Raw genomic sequence first — 16,062 nt, 5'->3', positions numbered from 1 at the left:
GACTTCACCAATCCTTGACCTGGGCCATAAATACCCTCTTGAGCCTGGGCCCCTAACTGGGCCCCTAACTGATCATCAGACCCAGGACGTCACATACCATGTAGAACTTCAGATACTACAGTGGAGCAGCTGGTTTCTGGAACAACATGCCTGTCAGCTATTCCAAAGTTTGATATGTCTTCAGCGTTTCCCATTCAAGCTTGTGGTGTCATAGCCTGAGAGGGAGTGGCATTCAGGCAGACAATCACAGAATTAAACTGAAATAGCACAGACTGGTGTAAATCTGTCCCTCGGGCCACATCCAGAGTGCATGAATACATCTAATCATTGTATTTGATGATAAGACGAGAATGTGACTGTTCAAGTTGTATGTATGTAACACCTATAGTCAAAATTTTACTTGACTAAAAAAATTAAAAGTAAGAGCATCACCCATTCACACACACGTTCATACATTGGTGACTGAGGCTCCCAAACAATGCAAACCAGTAAATCAATAAACCATTCACTCACATATCACACTACAAAGCAATACTTCATTACAAGTAATGGTAACATTTTAAGTTTTACTTAAAAATACAAATAAAACCAACAAGTATTATCACCTAAATGAACTTAAGGTATCACAAGCAGCAGGCAGTGGAATGGCCCATGTCCCTGTTTTAGATTATTAGATCAGTATTATTAATGCATTTATGTGTAAGAAACAGTTTAATGTAGTTGGTCGAGGTGGAGCTACTTTCAACTGCTTCATATACTGCTAGGTGGTTTAATCTGTAACAGTGCATCATATCTTTTAAGATGATCATGTTTTTGTAACATTAACATTTACTACAGACAACTGCAAGCCAATTCGTAAGTACATAAAATGCAGAGCTACTACATTCTGCTGCCGTAAATACAGGATTCACGGGCCCCTCTCAGCCTTTAAAGGCACGAAGATGGTTTGGCTTACCCATGCCTTAGGATTCGTCTCTAAATAACAACAGCCGAATGAGTGACTGCTCACGCTGCTGAAGCACCAACAAACACTTGTCATGTCTTTCCCCCCAAAAAGGGAAGTCTAAGGGGAATAAAGTGGGGGTATAAAGTTTACAGTAGTTTCAGTAGAGTCATAAATGAACATGCCAACTCCACGCTGTTGTTGAAGGGTTGATGGCACTTACCAAAAAGTCAAGGACATGAGTTTCTTTTCAACACTGGAGGGACACATATGAAAAAAGAAAATTTTGAGCATCAAACACTTTCCTGCATCCTGTTGTATTTGTATGCATAAATTTGTGCATCACTTTATCGTGTGCATGTCTTTCAGTCAAAATAAAGGTCTTCTGGTACTTGATGTTTTTATGTTCATGTTCACATGCTCCAAATACTGAGGGGGCCGTGTCCCCTGTTTCCCCCCTTGAAACCTACCCCTGTGCAAAAGCAACAAGGCTTTTATTTTGAAAGGAGGCGTGCCTTAGGCTCGCTAACTTACTTAACGGTGACCGAAGCAGCAAAGATGGTAAAGGACATTTGCACCTCTGCCACATCACACAAGACAGAGTTGGCTGAATGGGGAACTAGTGCGTTAAAGGCTTAGCACGTGTATGTTGCGTTTTAGGCGCACTGTCTGAATGGTGCATTTATAGGCTTATATTGGAAATCTTGAGTCATTACTAATAACCAGACGTTCAGGAGGGTAATTCCGCGCCTGGACCACCATAGTGATTATTTGATTTCGTTTCAGTTTGTACCGGGAGATAATTTACTAACATTACGAGTTCGGTTTATATTTAACGGGATCTGTCAGCCTATTCACCGGATTTACGATAAAGTGTAGCTCAGCATCGCCCATTGTGATATTAAAACCCGTCATTTTACTCTGATAGCTGAACCACGATGGAGGTCAGTGCCGAAAAATCAAAGATACTCTCTAATGAGAGAGACTATGCTCTGAAACCGTTAGACCACAAAGTGATCCCCGACAGCAGTGTGGGTGCAGAGGCGCAGAGACCCACATGGAGTGGGCGGCTGGAGTTCATCCTGGCATCGGTGGGATACGCGGTGGGGCTGGGCAATGTCTGGAGGTTTCCTTACCTGTGCTACAGCAGCGGTGGAGGTAAGGCTGTCTAAGAGATCAGATCAGGGATGTTGGCTGCTATAAAACCTGATGTGCAAAACAATCTGCAGCAGGGGTGATACAGATGTTATACAAATATGCTTGGTGTGAAATAGGTTTCTATTTTTGCATAGGCTGCTTGAGAGTATTGCTGTTGTATAGCCGTCAAATTTATATAATAATAATAATATAATATAATATAATATAATATAATAATTATAATAATCATATAGCTGTATATAGCTGTATTTATACATTTCAGACAGTGTTACCAAGAGCGACACATTAAAAACGTCACAAAGGTAGAATTTATGGCTGTTGTACAGTTGTACCTAATAAAGTGGCCACTGAGTGTATATTAAATATAGTAATTCATGAATCTTGATTATGTACCAGTAATATGTCAAAGATTGTCATGCATCTACCATTCAGGCTGTCAAAGTATTTTAGCTTTATCTGGGATGAGGTAGTTACTTACACAGCCTTTAAAGTCTGAAGCATAAAAACAGTCACATACAAGATACAACTGAGCTGCCACATTAATGCCTTTTCATAGGTCTGCAGTCTAAGTCATAACCAGGTTTATAACAACATAATTGGTTGACTGTAAGGAAAAATTAATTGGTGGTGCTGCATAGTAAGTCTATCCTTAACACAATTTTATTTTGAAATTAAGAGGGGGTTTGGGTCAGGATATCTGTCATCCATCCATTCAGTAAACCACTTACTTTGTTCAGGCTTTTAGGTGGCTGGAGTCATTTGCAGCACATATTGGACAATGTGAGGCAGAGTAACCAAGTCTGTCACAGAGCTAACACATACAGAGAGAGAGATTCACACCTTAAAACTGACACAGCCACATTTTACATGACAGTAGAGTGTTTTCTCTTCAGATTATTAAAATGACGTCAAACACAGGAAGGATGTTAGAGATTTGTTAACTCTACCTTCATTAACAGACTCCAGATACAAATTATCTCTTGTCTCTCAGTCATTTAATAACATTATCTGTGTTGTGACCAAGAATGACTCAGCACATTTCAGCACAGCACCTGTGTAGCTGTTGTTAAACAAGAAAGCTTCAGCACTTGATTGCCTTTATTTCAATAAATTGAGGTAAGCTATGTGACTTATTTTAAGATGTGGTCAGGCAGCGTAGACCACCATCAGCCCTCAGCTTTACATAACAAGAAGACATTCATGAATGATACTTGTTCAGATAACAGTGGGAGTCTTCCTCCTGAGAGCAGACAGTCTAAAGAATGTGTCTCTCATAATTAAATACCTCAACCCACAGAGACTTGTTTTGTTATGCAGTTGTTGTTATGTTGTTGTCATGCAGAAAGAGATTTGTTAAGCATTTATGATTGTTTAACCAGTGTACTGTAAATGTGCTACATGTAAACAATGACACAGCAGCTACCACAGGGCTGTTGGAACGAATTCCAGGAGTCTAACATAAATCGAAAGGTAAAAAAAATTACTAATCAGATGCTGACATTACTGTTTGAATGCATATTTCTTAAATGTTTTATAAATGTGTTGGCTAATGTTAGCAAATCTCGTCTTTATGGCCTTGCTGCTCCGTCTCGTCAGACAGAGCATCCAGAGTACGCTCTGTCGCTCTGAGAGTGTGGTGCTCTGAACAACTGAACGGTAATGTTATATTCCAGAAGTGCTCAGAATGTATGAACAGTCCAGTTTGTGCCTGTTAATGAGAGCGCTCTTGGCCTACCTGTGAAAACAAAATGCATTTGTCATGTTTGATGAACAAGTTTTCTAAATCACAATGTCACATTCAATGTGCTAATGTAAACCTCTAAACTAGATTATTACTCAGCCAGACAGCTATCACTTGTTGGTGATTCCAAATGCTTGTTGATAATGTTGTAATGCCCTCTAGTGGACATAACATGTAACAACCACATACTAGCCCTTTTTAGATAGGAGTTGAGCAAATTTTCAGGAAAGTCCAATCAGTCTTTTTCAGCATTGGCAGTATAAAAACAAAATTGGGGAGTGCGGCAAAATGCCGCCTACCTACTTTTGTTTATAGAGAATGCGCCTTTTTATCGGGCAATGGGGGGCGTGAGCAAGTAACAAAACGTGTAGCTCAGTGTGTGACGTAAACAGTGACGTGGGAGGGAAGCCGCGGCTGGTCAGTCCTTCGGCGATTCTCTCGTAAGTCAGCCCGTTGCTCACCGTTCCTGTCATCTGATGGTTAATGGCTTCTTCGTTTGCGAGGGCAAGGATGGCACGCAATTCCTTGTCTCCTCAGTTGCTCATCTTTACAGTGTCTGTCAGGTTTGCGTTTCCCTCTTGCTACTAGCTGCTCGCTAATTCCTGCTATCAGCTGTTTCCTGTTTATCCACTGCCAGTGGCTCGCATGTGTGGCATCATCAACAGCTCCTCCCACAAGTCTTCAACAGCCCCTTCCGTTGCAGAAGGGCGCCTTGTTCTGTTTAAACTAAGAGGGTTCCGCCAATATGACTACCCTATGAGGCTGAAAATTGGGCACCTCGGATCAACTCGCCAATCTGGCTCTGTGTGTCTAAACGCTCACAGCTTGCCGGCAAAACGGCCCAACATTCGCGGAAAATCTGGCAGTGTAAAAGGGGCTACTGATAGTGGTACTTGCAATGCTGCATCAGGCTATGTATACCATGTATTAAAAATAGCTAAAATCAGAGCTCTAAAATGTCCAAGAATAAGTTGAATAAAAAAATTATAAGGACTTATATTCAAATGAGATATTACCACAAGTTTGACAGCTCTGGTATGTATCTTATGAGCCATCATTATGCCATTACTCAAACTTAGGAGGTACCAGTACTATCAGCCACCCACTGTTCTTTTCTGTTGTCCCAATTCAGGTGCTTTTATGGTCCCTTATCTCATCATGGTGCTCCTGTGCGGCATTCCTCTGCTCTTCATGGAGTTTTCTGTTGGGCAGTACACTCGTTTAGGGCCAGTGCATGCTTTCGCCAAAATCTGTCCCTTGTTAAAAGGTGAGTGACTCTCCAGGCCAAAGGCTCCTCTCATGTGACGGAGATGAACAGATGAACATCTGCTGAATTTTCCTTCATTTCCTCATTTTGGTGACAGTTTTGCAAAAAAAACACATCTATATATATATGTATGCATGCATGCATCAGACACAGATGATAATTGCTTTGCTCATTTAAAAAAAAAGGGAACAATAATTTACCCGTTTACATTCACCCAGTATTAGACCTACAAATTCAAACTCAGATAAAATCAGATTGTTCCTGCAACTCTCATTTTATCACGTAAAAAGATGATAAGATCACAGAAGTGAGAATACTTCCACCAGAGAAAGTAGAAGTTGAAAAATGGGTCAGGAATAAGGGTTCATTGTTTTTGTAATACAGTGGTAATTTCTTTGTATAGTTGTTACTATAAAACTGTTAAAACAGACTATTGTGGAACAAATTAAATCCCAAAGAAGTAAATTATTAACCATCAGTCCCAGAAATCCCAGTTGATCAATACAGTATGTAAACAGAGAGCTCCACTTTTTTTTAAACTACATTATCCACAGAGAGGACAAGGCATCAGATTTAAAAACTGTATAACCATGTGGTCCTGTCAACTAATCCAGATCATTTCATGAGAGGGTGACACATGTCTGTGTATCTAATATTTGCAACAAAAAGTGAAAATAAAAGATGAGACAAAATGTTGGCAGAATAGGTCATTGCTGTAGCTATGAAATAACTGTCAACAGCAGAATTGTCTGTTAGGTTGTGAGTCAGTTGTACAAATGTTTGGGAAACAGCTAAGTAAATTGGGAAGCAAGAAACAAAAAAAGAATAAGTAGACAGTAGTGGTGTATCTAAATGTTACTTGCAGTAAATTTACAGCAATAAAAATGATGTGAAAGTTAGCATTTGTTAGTGATAGTTGTACAAAAACCCATGTGCCTTTGCTGCTCCCATAAGCACCATCGCAGGTACCCACAGGTACATAAAGAGAAATCTAGCAAGTACAGAGTACAGTAGACTTTTTTATAAGGGAGGACTGCAGTGTTACTCTGCTCAGTTTAACTTGTAAAGCTGGTTCAGACACTTACTGTTCCCTTCTGGAGTGGAGATGCTTGACTGAATTGACAGAAATGCGGAAAAACAAGTAAAACTCATGTTACGACAGTCCTCCAGTTTGCCTTGTGTCCATGTCCAAAACCGTCTTCTTCAGTTAAGAGGGCATTCAAGTTGCTGTGTCTTGCATAACATAGACGACAGCAAATTATAATATAGTTCTAATTTACAGTATACACAATATGCACATTTTTAAAGTAAAGGGGTACTTCTGATCTGATCTGTTCTTCTGGGCAAAAGATTCGTCCTCATGTGTCTTACCCAAAGGAAAAATGTTGAGGATCACAGATCTTTTTCTCAGGTTGTAACAAGCCTGCACTCTCACCACAGAGTGCTCCAGAGATAACGTTTTTCCTGTAGGCCATCGGGGAGGTTAGCATCAGCCTGGTTCCCTCTTCAAAAAGCCTATGAGGTTTTCCCATTTGATTTTGGTAATTGCAGGAAATACACTTTTTGGCAATTTTTTTTAATGATACTTACACATTTTGTTCAGCAAGATAATCTTCACAAGAAAAACAGCACTTAATGATTTTTGAAGCCTAAATGCAATCGCCATAAGTAAAAAGCTAACGTTAAGCTATAAATGGACTACACCAAGGTTGCATGACTTAATGTTGCCACCAGTATGAGGCTGTAAAGCACATGATAATGTTCTCGAGTCTGCCTTTTTAAGACACATAAAAACTTCAAAATTCACTAGTAGGGTATTTACTGACATATTTTATGTGGTAGAACAAAATGTGAAAGCCTGTTAAGCTTGTATTAACCACGGACCTTATTTCAGGCATCTGACCAAAACCCATTGACTTTGAGACGAGGGAACTGGTAGTGCTAAAATGCTAACTTATTTGGGAGGTTTTAGGACTCATCCCTTGGGCACTCTTACAACAATGCACTCATTTCAGACTTGGATGTGCCATGCCAGTGGTTTTATATTGACTAGCCAGTGGGTATACTTTTCATAAATGATATTATGACTATAAGGGCTCATGCTCAATGTTAGATACAGAGACAGAGACAGAGACAGATGGAGCCTTCTGTCTGTACTCTGCGTTCATTTCATACATATTTGTGCATGTTTTCTGAAAGCTTACGGATATGGACAAAACGGAGCAGTACCACCAGAGATGGTGGAGGCAGTGTAGCATAGATCAAGCGAGATACAACCATAAGAGACGATGAAGGAATTTAAATAAAGGCGTCACAGAGCAAATCTGTAATATACTGAAAAGATTTCTCTGTCCACATGTTGCGATGTGCAACGCTGCCTCCATTTAAAGGTACAGTATTGCAATCTCTTCTACCGTCACCTCATTTTATGTTGCATGATACTTTGGACTCTGCCCTCTAGTGCCATCTACTGGCTGTATTTATGCCATCTTAAAGAACGCTTGGAAGTATGAGGACGTTTACAACGTTTAAAACAGATGTATGTATTTTAGTACGTAAAGGGAGCATAAATTAGCTTTTTTTTTTTTTTTTTTTTTTTAAATTTCAGGTCATAAAAACAATGTGTACGGCACATGCAGACATTTGGCACATAATAGAACACATAATTACATCAATATAATGTAGGGTACATCAAGTCTTGTCAGGATTATTGCAAAATGAAAATAAAAACAAAACAAAGAAAAGAGAAGTAAAGGGTATAAGGCACAGTAAATTCCCTTTTACTCGAGATCAATTAATGACAAGTCGCTAAGGTATTGCAGCGTATAGTCACTTTTCTTATTTTGTGTTAGTTTTAAAGTATTTATGTACAAATCAAAATCTAGGTGAAAACTTGGCAGGGATTTGGACATTCTCATTTTAAGTAAGTAAAATTTGCCGATTAGTAGCATAAGATTAATTACAAAGGACAAAGACTTGTAATAATATCCTTCAGACTGACTGTGATGATATGTCCAGTTTTTTCATAGATATATTTCTCAAAATCCCTCCAAAAGACAGATGACACAGGGCAAATACAGAATAAATGTGCAATTGTCTCTGACTCAATCCCACAAAAAGTGCATTTATCATCCAAGTCTGTGAACCTGGAAATTGTGTTGTTACAAGGATAAATGTTATAAATGAGCCTTAACTGTAGGTGACTGTGTCCGCTTACGTCCTCCAATCAGGTTATGTTTTCATCTTGATTGTGTATCTGTTTCTCCAGATATTTCAGGCACAAAATTAGATTTAACTGAAATTCGGTCAGGAGGCAAGTCATTTTCATTTCACAGCAGAACCAGAAATGTTTTTTAAAATTACCTGTTAATTTCTTAATGTTGCGAGATAGAGCATTCATTATTGGAACACCACCAACAAAATGACCATTTATATGTCACTTGCATGCCTCTATGGAAAAAGGTGAACATATTGATTAAGTAATTGATTAGGGACCACTTTAACAACAGCAAAACTATATCAAAGCATCCTTTTACAAAGTGTCGCACAACTTGTGCAGCATATTCCAAGTCTCATTTATCCATATGTCGTATGCTCAGTATGAACAGAAGCATTTTCGCCAAAGCCAAACTTCAATACTGAGGTTTTTTAGTGAAAATGCATGTGTTTGCATGTGTTGGGAAGTATGAGAGAAGGATGAGATTTGGATTATACTGCACGAGTTGTGTGAGAGTTGTAAACAGATGTTTTGATGCGCTTTTGTTTTTGTGAAAGTGGTCCCCAATCAATCAAAAAAATCAACAAGTTCACTCTTTTCTGTGGAGGTGTGCAGGAAAGACAAAGTTTTCCTCACTAATTTAAAGTAAAACTGTGGGACTAATTGATTTACAAATGGTCATTTTGTCGGTGAAGTATTCCTTTAACATCTTCACAATTTTCTCCTGACCCGCTGCACTCAATTAAAATAAAAGTATCCGGCTCATGAATCCCATGCTTATCTGTGTATGTGTCTTCAATGCAGATCTGGATCTTAATCCAGTCTAAAAATGTTATCATTTTCTGTTATTTAAATGATCACTTTAGAGGACTTTGTGCTGCATCGTTGGAGTGCTTTCCATTTTCTTGTTTTTATTTTAATGAAATCTGCCCTTTCTGTCTGATAAATTGATTGTCTTCACATGTTGATGGATGGGAACTTGTCGGACGAACATTTCAATCACTGCTGTAATCACTGTCTTTGTTGGCCTTTTTGTGTCAAAACTTAAATCATATATCCTCTGAAATTGAGTGAACATTAAAATTTATGTCAGTAAGAAAGAAATCAATAAATCAGTTGAGCCATGAACTGAATATTCTTAAATCTGATTTATCTGAATGATAATTCAGTCAAGTACAGGTGACTGAAGTCTGCATCAGTTCTTTCAAGAAATTGTAAACATCAGGCAAATCATGTGGATCAGTATGATGGGTTGTTTAAAAGCTTTCAGTGCTTGAAAAAAATGCCAGGAGGTAGTTGCAAAATTGTAAATCAAAGACATGAATGAAGTGAAACATGTGGACCCAGAGAGCCACCTGGCAGTCACCTGGCAGATCAAACAAGAGCCCAGCCATCAACAATCAGTACTTATGGGTGTAAATTGAAAATGCTGTCTGTCTTGTTCTAACTTAAATTTTTCTCCATAGTTTTCTTATCTCTTTAAAGACAGAGATTATCTACCCGGTCAAAACGTATGGGTCCTTCACTTGATTTATCGCTCATTTCTTCCTGGTTAATGCTCTGTGCTAAACAAGGGCCAAAAGCAGGTAGTTTTTCTCTGTATGTTCTTTTGAATGATTTCCCTTTGCAACTCAGTGCAGTCTGCTGTGATGAACCTGTGATCCCTGATTTAGATGCCCACAAATATCTATCACAAATCAACAAATATGTCTATGTTTAATTTAGTGCAGTATTCTTAATTAATCACGGCATATAAATGTATGATTGTAATTTAGATTTTTTCTGCCACTCGTTTGTTGATTGTCTCATTAGTCTAAATGAGGGCATCTCGTGGACAGGTGAGGCATGACAGGGTAATAAACTAATAAAGAAGAGACAGAAGAGAGGACAGCTCCAACTGATTCCCTCCATCTTTGTCAGCTCTGACTTGTTTTTGAGTTTGGCACACTAATATGTTTTGTTAGTCTGAAATGACTTCACCACTTGGAGTGTGTCTGGTGTACCAGTGGAGCAGTCAACCATGTGTAGAGTGAAAGAGGCAAACAGGCAGTAACAAAGGAAGGAGCGCTTAACGTGGTCAGTACAGAGTGGTTCTAGCTGATCCTGGAGCTCAGAGGGGGTTTCCTTTGGTTCTGTCATTATGATGACACAGATCTGTTTTTCAGCAGCCTCTCCTTCCATTTTACCACATAGTGACACTGGATCTAGCGGAGCATGGCATTCCAGTCTTCAACGAGAAGAGAAAATGTTTTCAGGAGGCAAAGTTTTTATAAACTGCTGAAAAACAGCAAGCCGTTTTGTTCAGTTGACAGTGTTGCTGTCAGTGGGAAAACATGTCTCTATCATTCTCAAATGACAAAGATGGCAATGATAACATGATGCAAAAGATCAAGAATAGGAGCAGTAATAGAAAAAAGAATAGTTGGACCATTTTGGAAATGTACTCATTTGCTTTCTTACCGAGAATCAGCTGAGAAAATTGATGCCACTCTACCTTAGTATGGTAAATATGTAGCTGGGGTTAGCAGCCACTTAGCTTAGCATAAAGAGTGGAAACAGGCAAAACAGCAAGCATGGTTCAGTTCAAAACATGAAGCATAAAAACAATAATTTGCCATTACAGGAAGTTATGTAACGGACTATTTCTTGGCAAGACTATTCGCCTGGCAAACAGCTGATACTTCAGGAAATTAAGTTTAGAAGTAGAATAAAAACAGCTTGACACATAACCATTTTAAATGGCATATTGTCTTTTTATGCCTCCGCATTGGTGACAGCTGTTGACGGAGGTATTATGTTTCCTGGTTGTCCATCTGTCTGTCCATCCCATTCGCGTATATGCAATATTTGCAATATTTGCGTGCAGTATTTTAAGAACGCCTTAAGGGAATTTCTTCAAAATTGGTACAAACTTCCACTTTGAGTTAAGGATGAGCTAATCAGAATTTGGTGGTCAAAGGTCAGGGTTACTGTGACCTTGCATTCATCTCATTCTTGTAAACACAATATCTCAAGAACGCCTTGAGGGAAATTTTTCAAATTTTCACAAACATTCACTTAAGGTGTGTTCACACTGGACCTGTTTTTTTTTTCGCCCAAGAGAAAAATCGCTTGGGCTCCAAGCGACAGCTACAGAGCGAGAGAGCGAAATTTTGTTCGTCGCTTGAGATGAGAAATCCCAGTTGGAGCTGTATTTCGCTGGGTCCTGTCGCTTGCAGCTCAACGCTGATTGGCTGCCGTAATCCCGGAATCCCGGGGGGGTTCTTGACTGTGATGACATGTCAGCTTAATTAAAAGTATAGCTGCAAATTAAAAGCAACAATAGATGTAAAAACACACAGAGACAATACATCTGTGATTAGTTCCCTAATTTAATTTTAATTTTTTTTTCAGTCTTCTCCAATTTCTCGTTTTATTTTATGGAAGTGATCAATGTAAGTGCACTTGTCCTAGAACCGCCACAATGGTTTTTATAATGCAAATAACTCTGTTTAGATAAAACCTACAAGCTTCTCTTCCTATGACTTTTACTAAAAATGTGTCTTGTATGTTTTCTGAAGCCTTTAAGTTACAAAAATTAAACACACTAGACTTCTGAGCATTTATACCTCTGACTGTGGCAGACCGCTGCTGAAAATTATACATTTTGATACATAGGTAGGCTATACATATTACAAAACTCTGTAAAAGTACACCAAAGCATACAGGGACGAAAGTTAAGGTGGCAAAAGTCCCACTGGGGCTTCTAAGCAGATTTTGCTATCTTAGGACACAGCCAGGCTAACTGTTTCCCCTGTTTCCATTCTTTGTGTTATGCTAAGCTAAGCTAACCGTCTGTTACCTCCAGCTACAGATTTACCATACATGAGAGAGTGGTTTCAATCTTCTCATCTAACTCTCAGCAACTCAGTGAATAAGCATATTTCCCAAAATGTCAAACTATTTCTTTAAACATTGATAATATTGATTTTATATTTGCATTGGATAGTAGCCTACAAAAAGTAGTGCTGAAACCAACAGTGAAATTTGTCTTACAGAGGACACCTCATGGGTGGTTTTTCCCGTATTTAAAGTTGTTTAGGTTTAGTCCTTCATGTTCACACCCTACTGACATGCACAGTAAGGAACCTCTACCTGCTCTAGAGGCCAAGCTTTTTAGTTGAGTCATTGCTCTGAATTCTCTGAGGTGGAGACAGGTGACACACCTGTGGTACACACAGACACGCAAACTGAAATCTGACACACAGCTAAGGACCAGAGGTGTTGATAGACTGAATAATTTACATCTGTTGGAGGACTTTGATCTCACCTTTATCCGTTTGGTCAAGAGCCTGTTACATTCATAGGCCAAAATGACACAGTGGAATTTCTAATCCATTGCTCCAGGAATGCCTTTTATCTGCGGCCCAGTTTGCTTGACTTCGTCTTGGCCACCACTGACCAGTCATTAACCCACGATGCTCTCTCTGCTGTCTATCTTTAAGTGAGATGTAGGCTATACCCGTAATCCTGGGCTCAAATAATTGACACTTCACAGCAGAAAATGGAGTATGAGGTGACAGTTTTAAGAAGTAAAGTGTACAGCTTCTTCCCCATAGATGGCATCCTCTTTGCGGAGTTGTCTCTTACTTTGTGTTCTCTATCCCTACGTGTGACTCTGCAGGTGTTGGTCTGGCCACAGTTGTTATCTCCTTTGTGTTCTCCACGTACTACAATGTGCTCATGAGCTGGGCACTTTACTATTTCTTCAACTCGTTTGAATCGACCCTCCCCTGGACTTCCTGCAACAACACCTGGAATCTTGTCGAAAATTGTTCCAGTGGTTTCCCTGGCAACGCCACCCACCTGCAGTCTGCCAGCCAGCAGTTCTTTGAGTGAGAAATGCATTTTCAGCTGCTTATGTCACTACTCCATCTGTTTTTTTTTACTGGAGGAATTAACCCTAATTAACACTATAATGTTTTCCTAAAGGCACTGAAAACGTTTTCTTAATCATCTTACTATAAAGCGAAGTGGGTTTTACACAAACATTTATGCCAAAGTTTTGGTAAATTCACAGAAGAGACTTCTGTATTTGTTTTTGTTTGGAAAAATGTGACCTGACATACTTTTGTACACGGTTTTGTTCATGGTTTAGCAAATTTAACTGACAACTGTAGGGTTGTCTGCCAGTTAAATCTGACCACACCTCACCCACACAGATGACGCAGATTAATTGAGCTTTGAGTGTTAAACTCTTGATAAAGAATACCTAATTATTTTTTGCCGAACAGTAAAGGAATACTTCAGCCACAAAATGATCATTAGTACATCAGTTACTCTCCCTGTATTACATTGAACCCGTGAAAACAATTCTCAGAAAAAGAAGAGACTCATTTTTTATCGAGATGATATATATTTAAGGAGGGTGATGAAGCCATAGAGGAACAGGGAACCCCCCAGGGTGTACTGATGGTGATAGAGGTGGTGAAGATGAGATGATATGAAGATGTGAAGAAGATGGAGAAGTGCTGATGATGTGGATGAGGAGAAGAATGGGCTTTGGGTGAGCTCCTCTTGGACTCTGGATACAATGGCTGGAGGTGGACAGGGCGGAGCAGGTTGTGACAGTTCTGCCTAAAATGACAGCTGATTTAAAATTTGGAAGTAGCATCCTGATTGGCTGATTGAGATAGTGGCGAAGTTTGATTGGATAACTAGAAGAGTGAACATAGTCAACTGATTGGAGGCAGCAGTGAAAGTGGGATAAAGAAAATTGTGAATGGAAGAAGCATAAAGAAAGTCTTCCTAAATTGAGCTTACGCTAAGCTTCATATAAAAGAATTTGCATACAAACTCTCACACAACCAGTGCAGTATACTCCTAGTCTCATTTATCCATAAATGCTCAGCACTTTCCAAACATTTTTGCTAAAACCTTACTATTTAAAACACTTGTGCCTGACTTAGCCTGCCTGGGCAAGCCCATACGTTTGAATTCTGCTTGTGCAGTCTATTGAGCAGAGTTAAATGCATGCGCATTGTCATGTGAGGGTTTTTTAAAGGATGTTTTGATATATATGCTGTTGTTAAACACGGGTCCCATGACTTCAATTCACCAAATAATTTCTCTGATTTTTGATTATCTGTTCACTGTGGAGGTATGCTATAAAATCAAAGTTTTCTTCATTGTATCATGGAGTGAGTAAATGATGTACAAATGGTTATACTGTGGTACTGTTGAAGTTTAAGCATCCAGGCCAGGGACTTTAAGGATACAAGCATTGAATACTGTTGCTCTTTGTATTTTCACACTTCTTTTTCTATTTTTTTTTTTTTTCAGTCACAGACTTTTGCAGAAAACCAGTGGCATTGAAGAGACTGGCGGTATCCGCTGGGAACTCTTTGGCTATCTCATTATTTCATGGGTCGTCGTGTATTTATGCATATTTAAAGGAGTCAAATCCACCGGCAAGGTCAGAACAGCAGCTGCTTTTCTGCAAGATATGTCTATGCTTAGTGGTTATTATGCTTAATGTTGTGTCTGCCCCAGTTTTTTATTTAATTCTTTGAAAACCTTCTGTCAATTGAGATTTTATCACAGTTAATGTTTGTAATATAGCAATGTCAGAGATAAAGACAGGAACATTTATAGGCAAGGAGTTCCTTTTTGTGCTGATTACAGAAATATAGTAAAACGTTTGCTCAGCAAATTCAGAATCAGGACATGATGAAATTAAACAGAGAAGAGCTTTGAAATTGGGAATTCTACCAACATGCATGTTTCTTTATACAGTTTTATGTGACATATATTTTGACCTGACTTGATGAAATAAGCTTGAGATATTTCCTTGATCATTCACATGTGTTACTGAAAACAGGCCACAGCAGCTCAACTGTTGCAACCCCATGTACACAACTCACCAGCACATTAATCAATTTCTGCTTCTCGCTGTTTGTTTCACACAGGTTGTGTATTTCACTGCCATATTTCCGTACTTCATTCTGTTTGCCCTGCTCATTAATAATGTGCAGCTTCCCGGAGCCAAGAATGGTATCCTCTACTTTGTGACACCTGTCTGGAACAAACTGTTTGAAGTGAAGGTGAGACTCTGTTAATGAATGATTGAGAAATGTAGACTAACCCGTAAGACTTTGGTTACACATTGGCATCAGATACGTAAAAGGAAACTTTTAGTTGTTTAGATCAAATAAACTATTGTGTCGGACAGTATCAAATGCATATTTAACTTGTCTGCATAGGTCAGAGAGCAAGGAATTTGATGCAAATATTCCTTTTCTTAGACTGAAACCTCTTTTTCAGCGAGTAGGCTTTTATCTTGTGTTTGCTCAAGCTTTAAACTCAGCAAAAGCCAGAACTGCAAAAGGGAAGAGAGGAAGAGGTCACTGCAGAAATGAGCTCAATAAACAGCTGAGGTTGTACGGGCATCTTAGTAAGTGAATAATTTGGCTTTGAAGATTTTAGGGACAGCTACCATCATAAAATTTCAGGACAGAAAGCAGGAGCTTGAAGACTGTCCGAATAACCTAGTTCGACTGCAGCTGGGTCAGTCTTGACCCCTCAGTAGCACAAAGAAAAATAAGCTGGACACTTAACAAGGTGAGTGTGGTCCAGCTTAAGGCCCAGACACACCAAACAGATGAAGGCTGACTGTTGCGTCCTGTCCTCTCATATCACCTGTGTCAAAAAGTTTTACTTGAACACAATGCAAAGATTACAGCCAATGGCCAACTAGC

General features: G+C 39.1%; 1 protein-coding gene across 3 annotated transcripts in view; it reads left to right on the top strand.

The window, feature by feature from the left end:
* Positions 1-1,515: 1,515 nt before the first annotated feature.
* si:ch211-225b11.1 (uncharacterized protein LOC561694 homolog) overlaps positions 1,516-16,062 on the top strand; it is a 28,355-nt gene continuing 13,808 nt past the window's right edge. For 2 of the 3 annotated variants that reach the window (XR_007570296.1, XM_050050051.1), the window contains exons 1-5: positions 1,516-2,101; positions 4,975-5,109; positions 12,990-13,200; positions 14,648-14,780; positions 15,274-15,408. Coding sequence is in view for 2 of the 3 variants with exons in the window: in XM_050050051.1 (XP_049906008.1) it covers positions 1,882-2,101; positions 4,975-5,109; positions 12,990-13,200; positions 14,648-14,780; positions 15,274-15,408 (834 nt within the window). In the remaining variant the exon portion in view is untranslated. Of the gene's footprint in view, positions 2,102-4,972; positions 5,110-9,792; positions 9,913-12,989; positions 13,201-14,647; positions 14,781-15,273; positions 15,409-16,062 lie in introns of those variants that run through there. The other variant, XM_050050052.1, reaches the window with a different exon arrangement.

This window comes from Epinephelus moara, chromosome 8, assembly GCF_006386435.1.
Source record: "Epinephelus moara isolate mb chromosome 8, YSFRI_EMoa_1.0, whole genome shotgun sequence".
Lineage (NCBI taxonomy): Eukaryota > Metazoa > Chordata > Actinopteri > Perciformes > Serranidae > Epinephelus > Epinephelus moara.
Note: the sequence above shows the minus strand (reverse complement) of the source record. Positions and strands in the feature narration are given on the sequence as shown.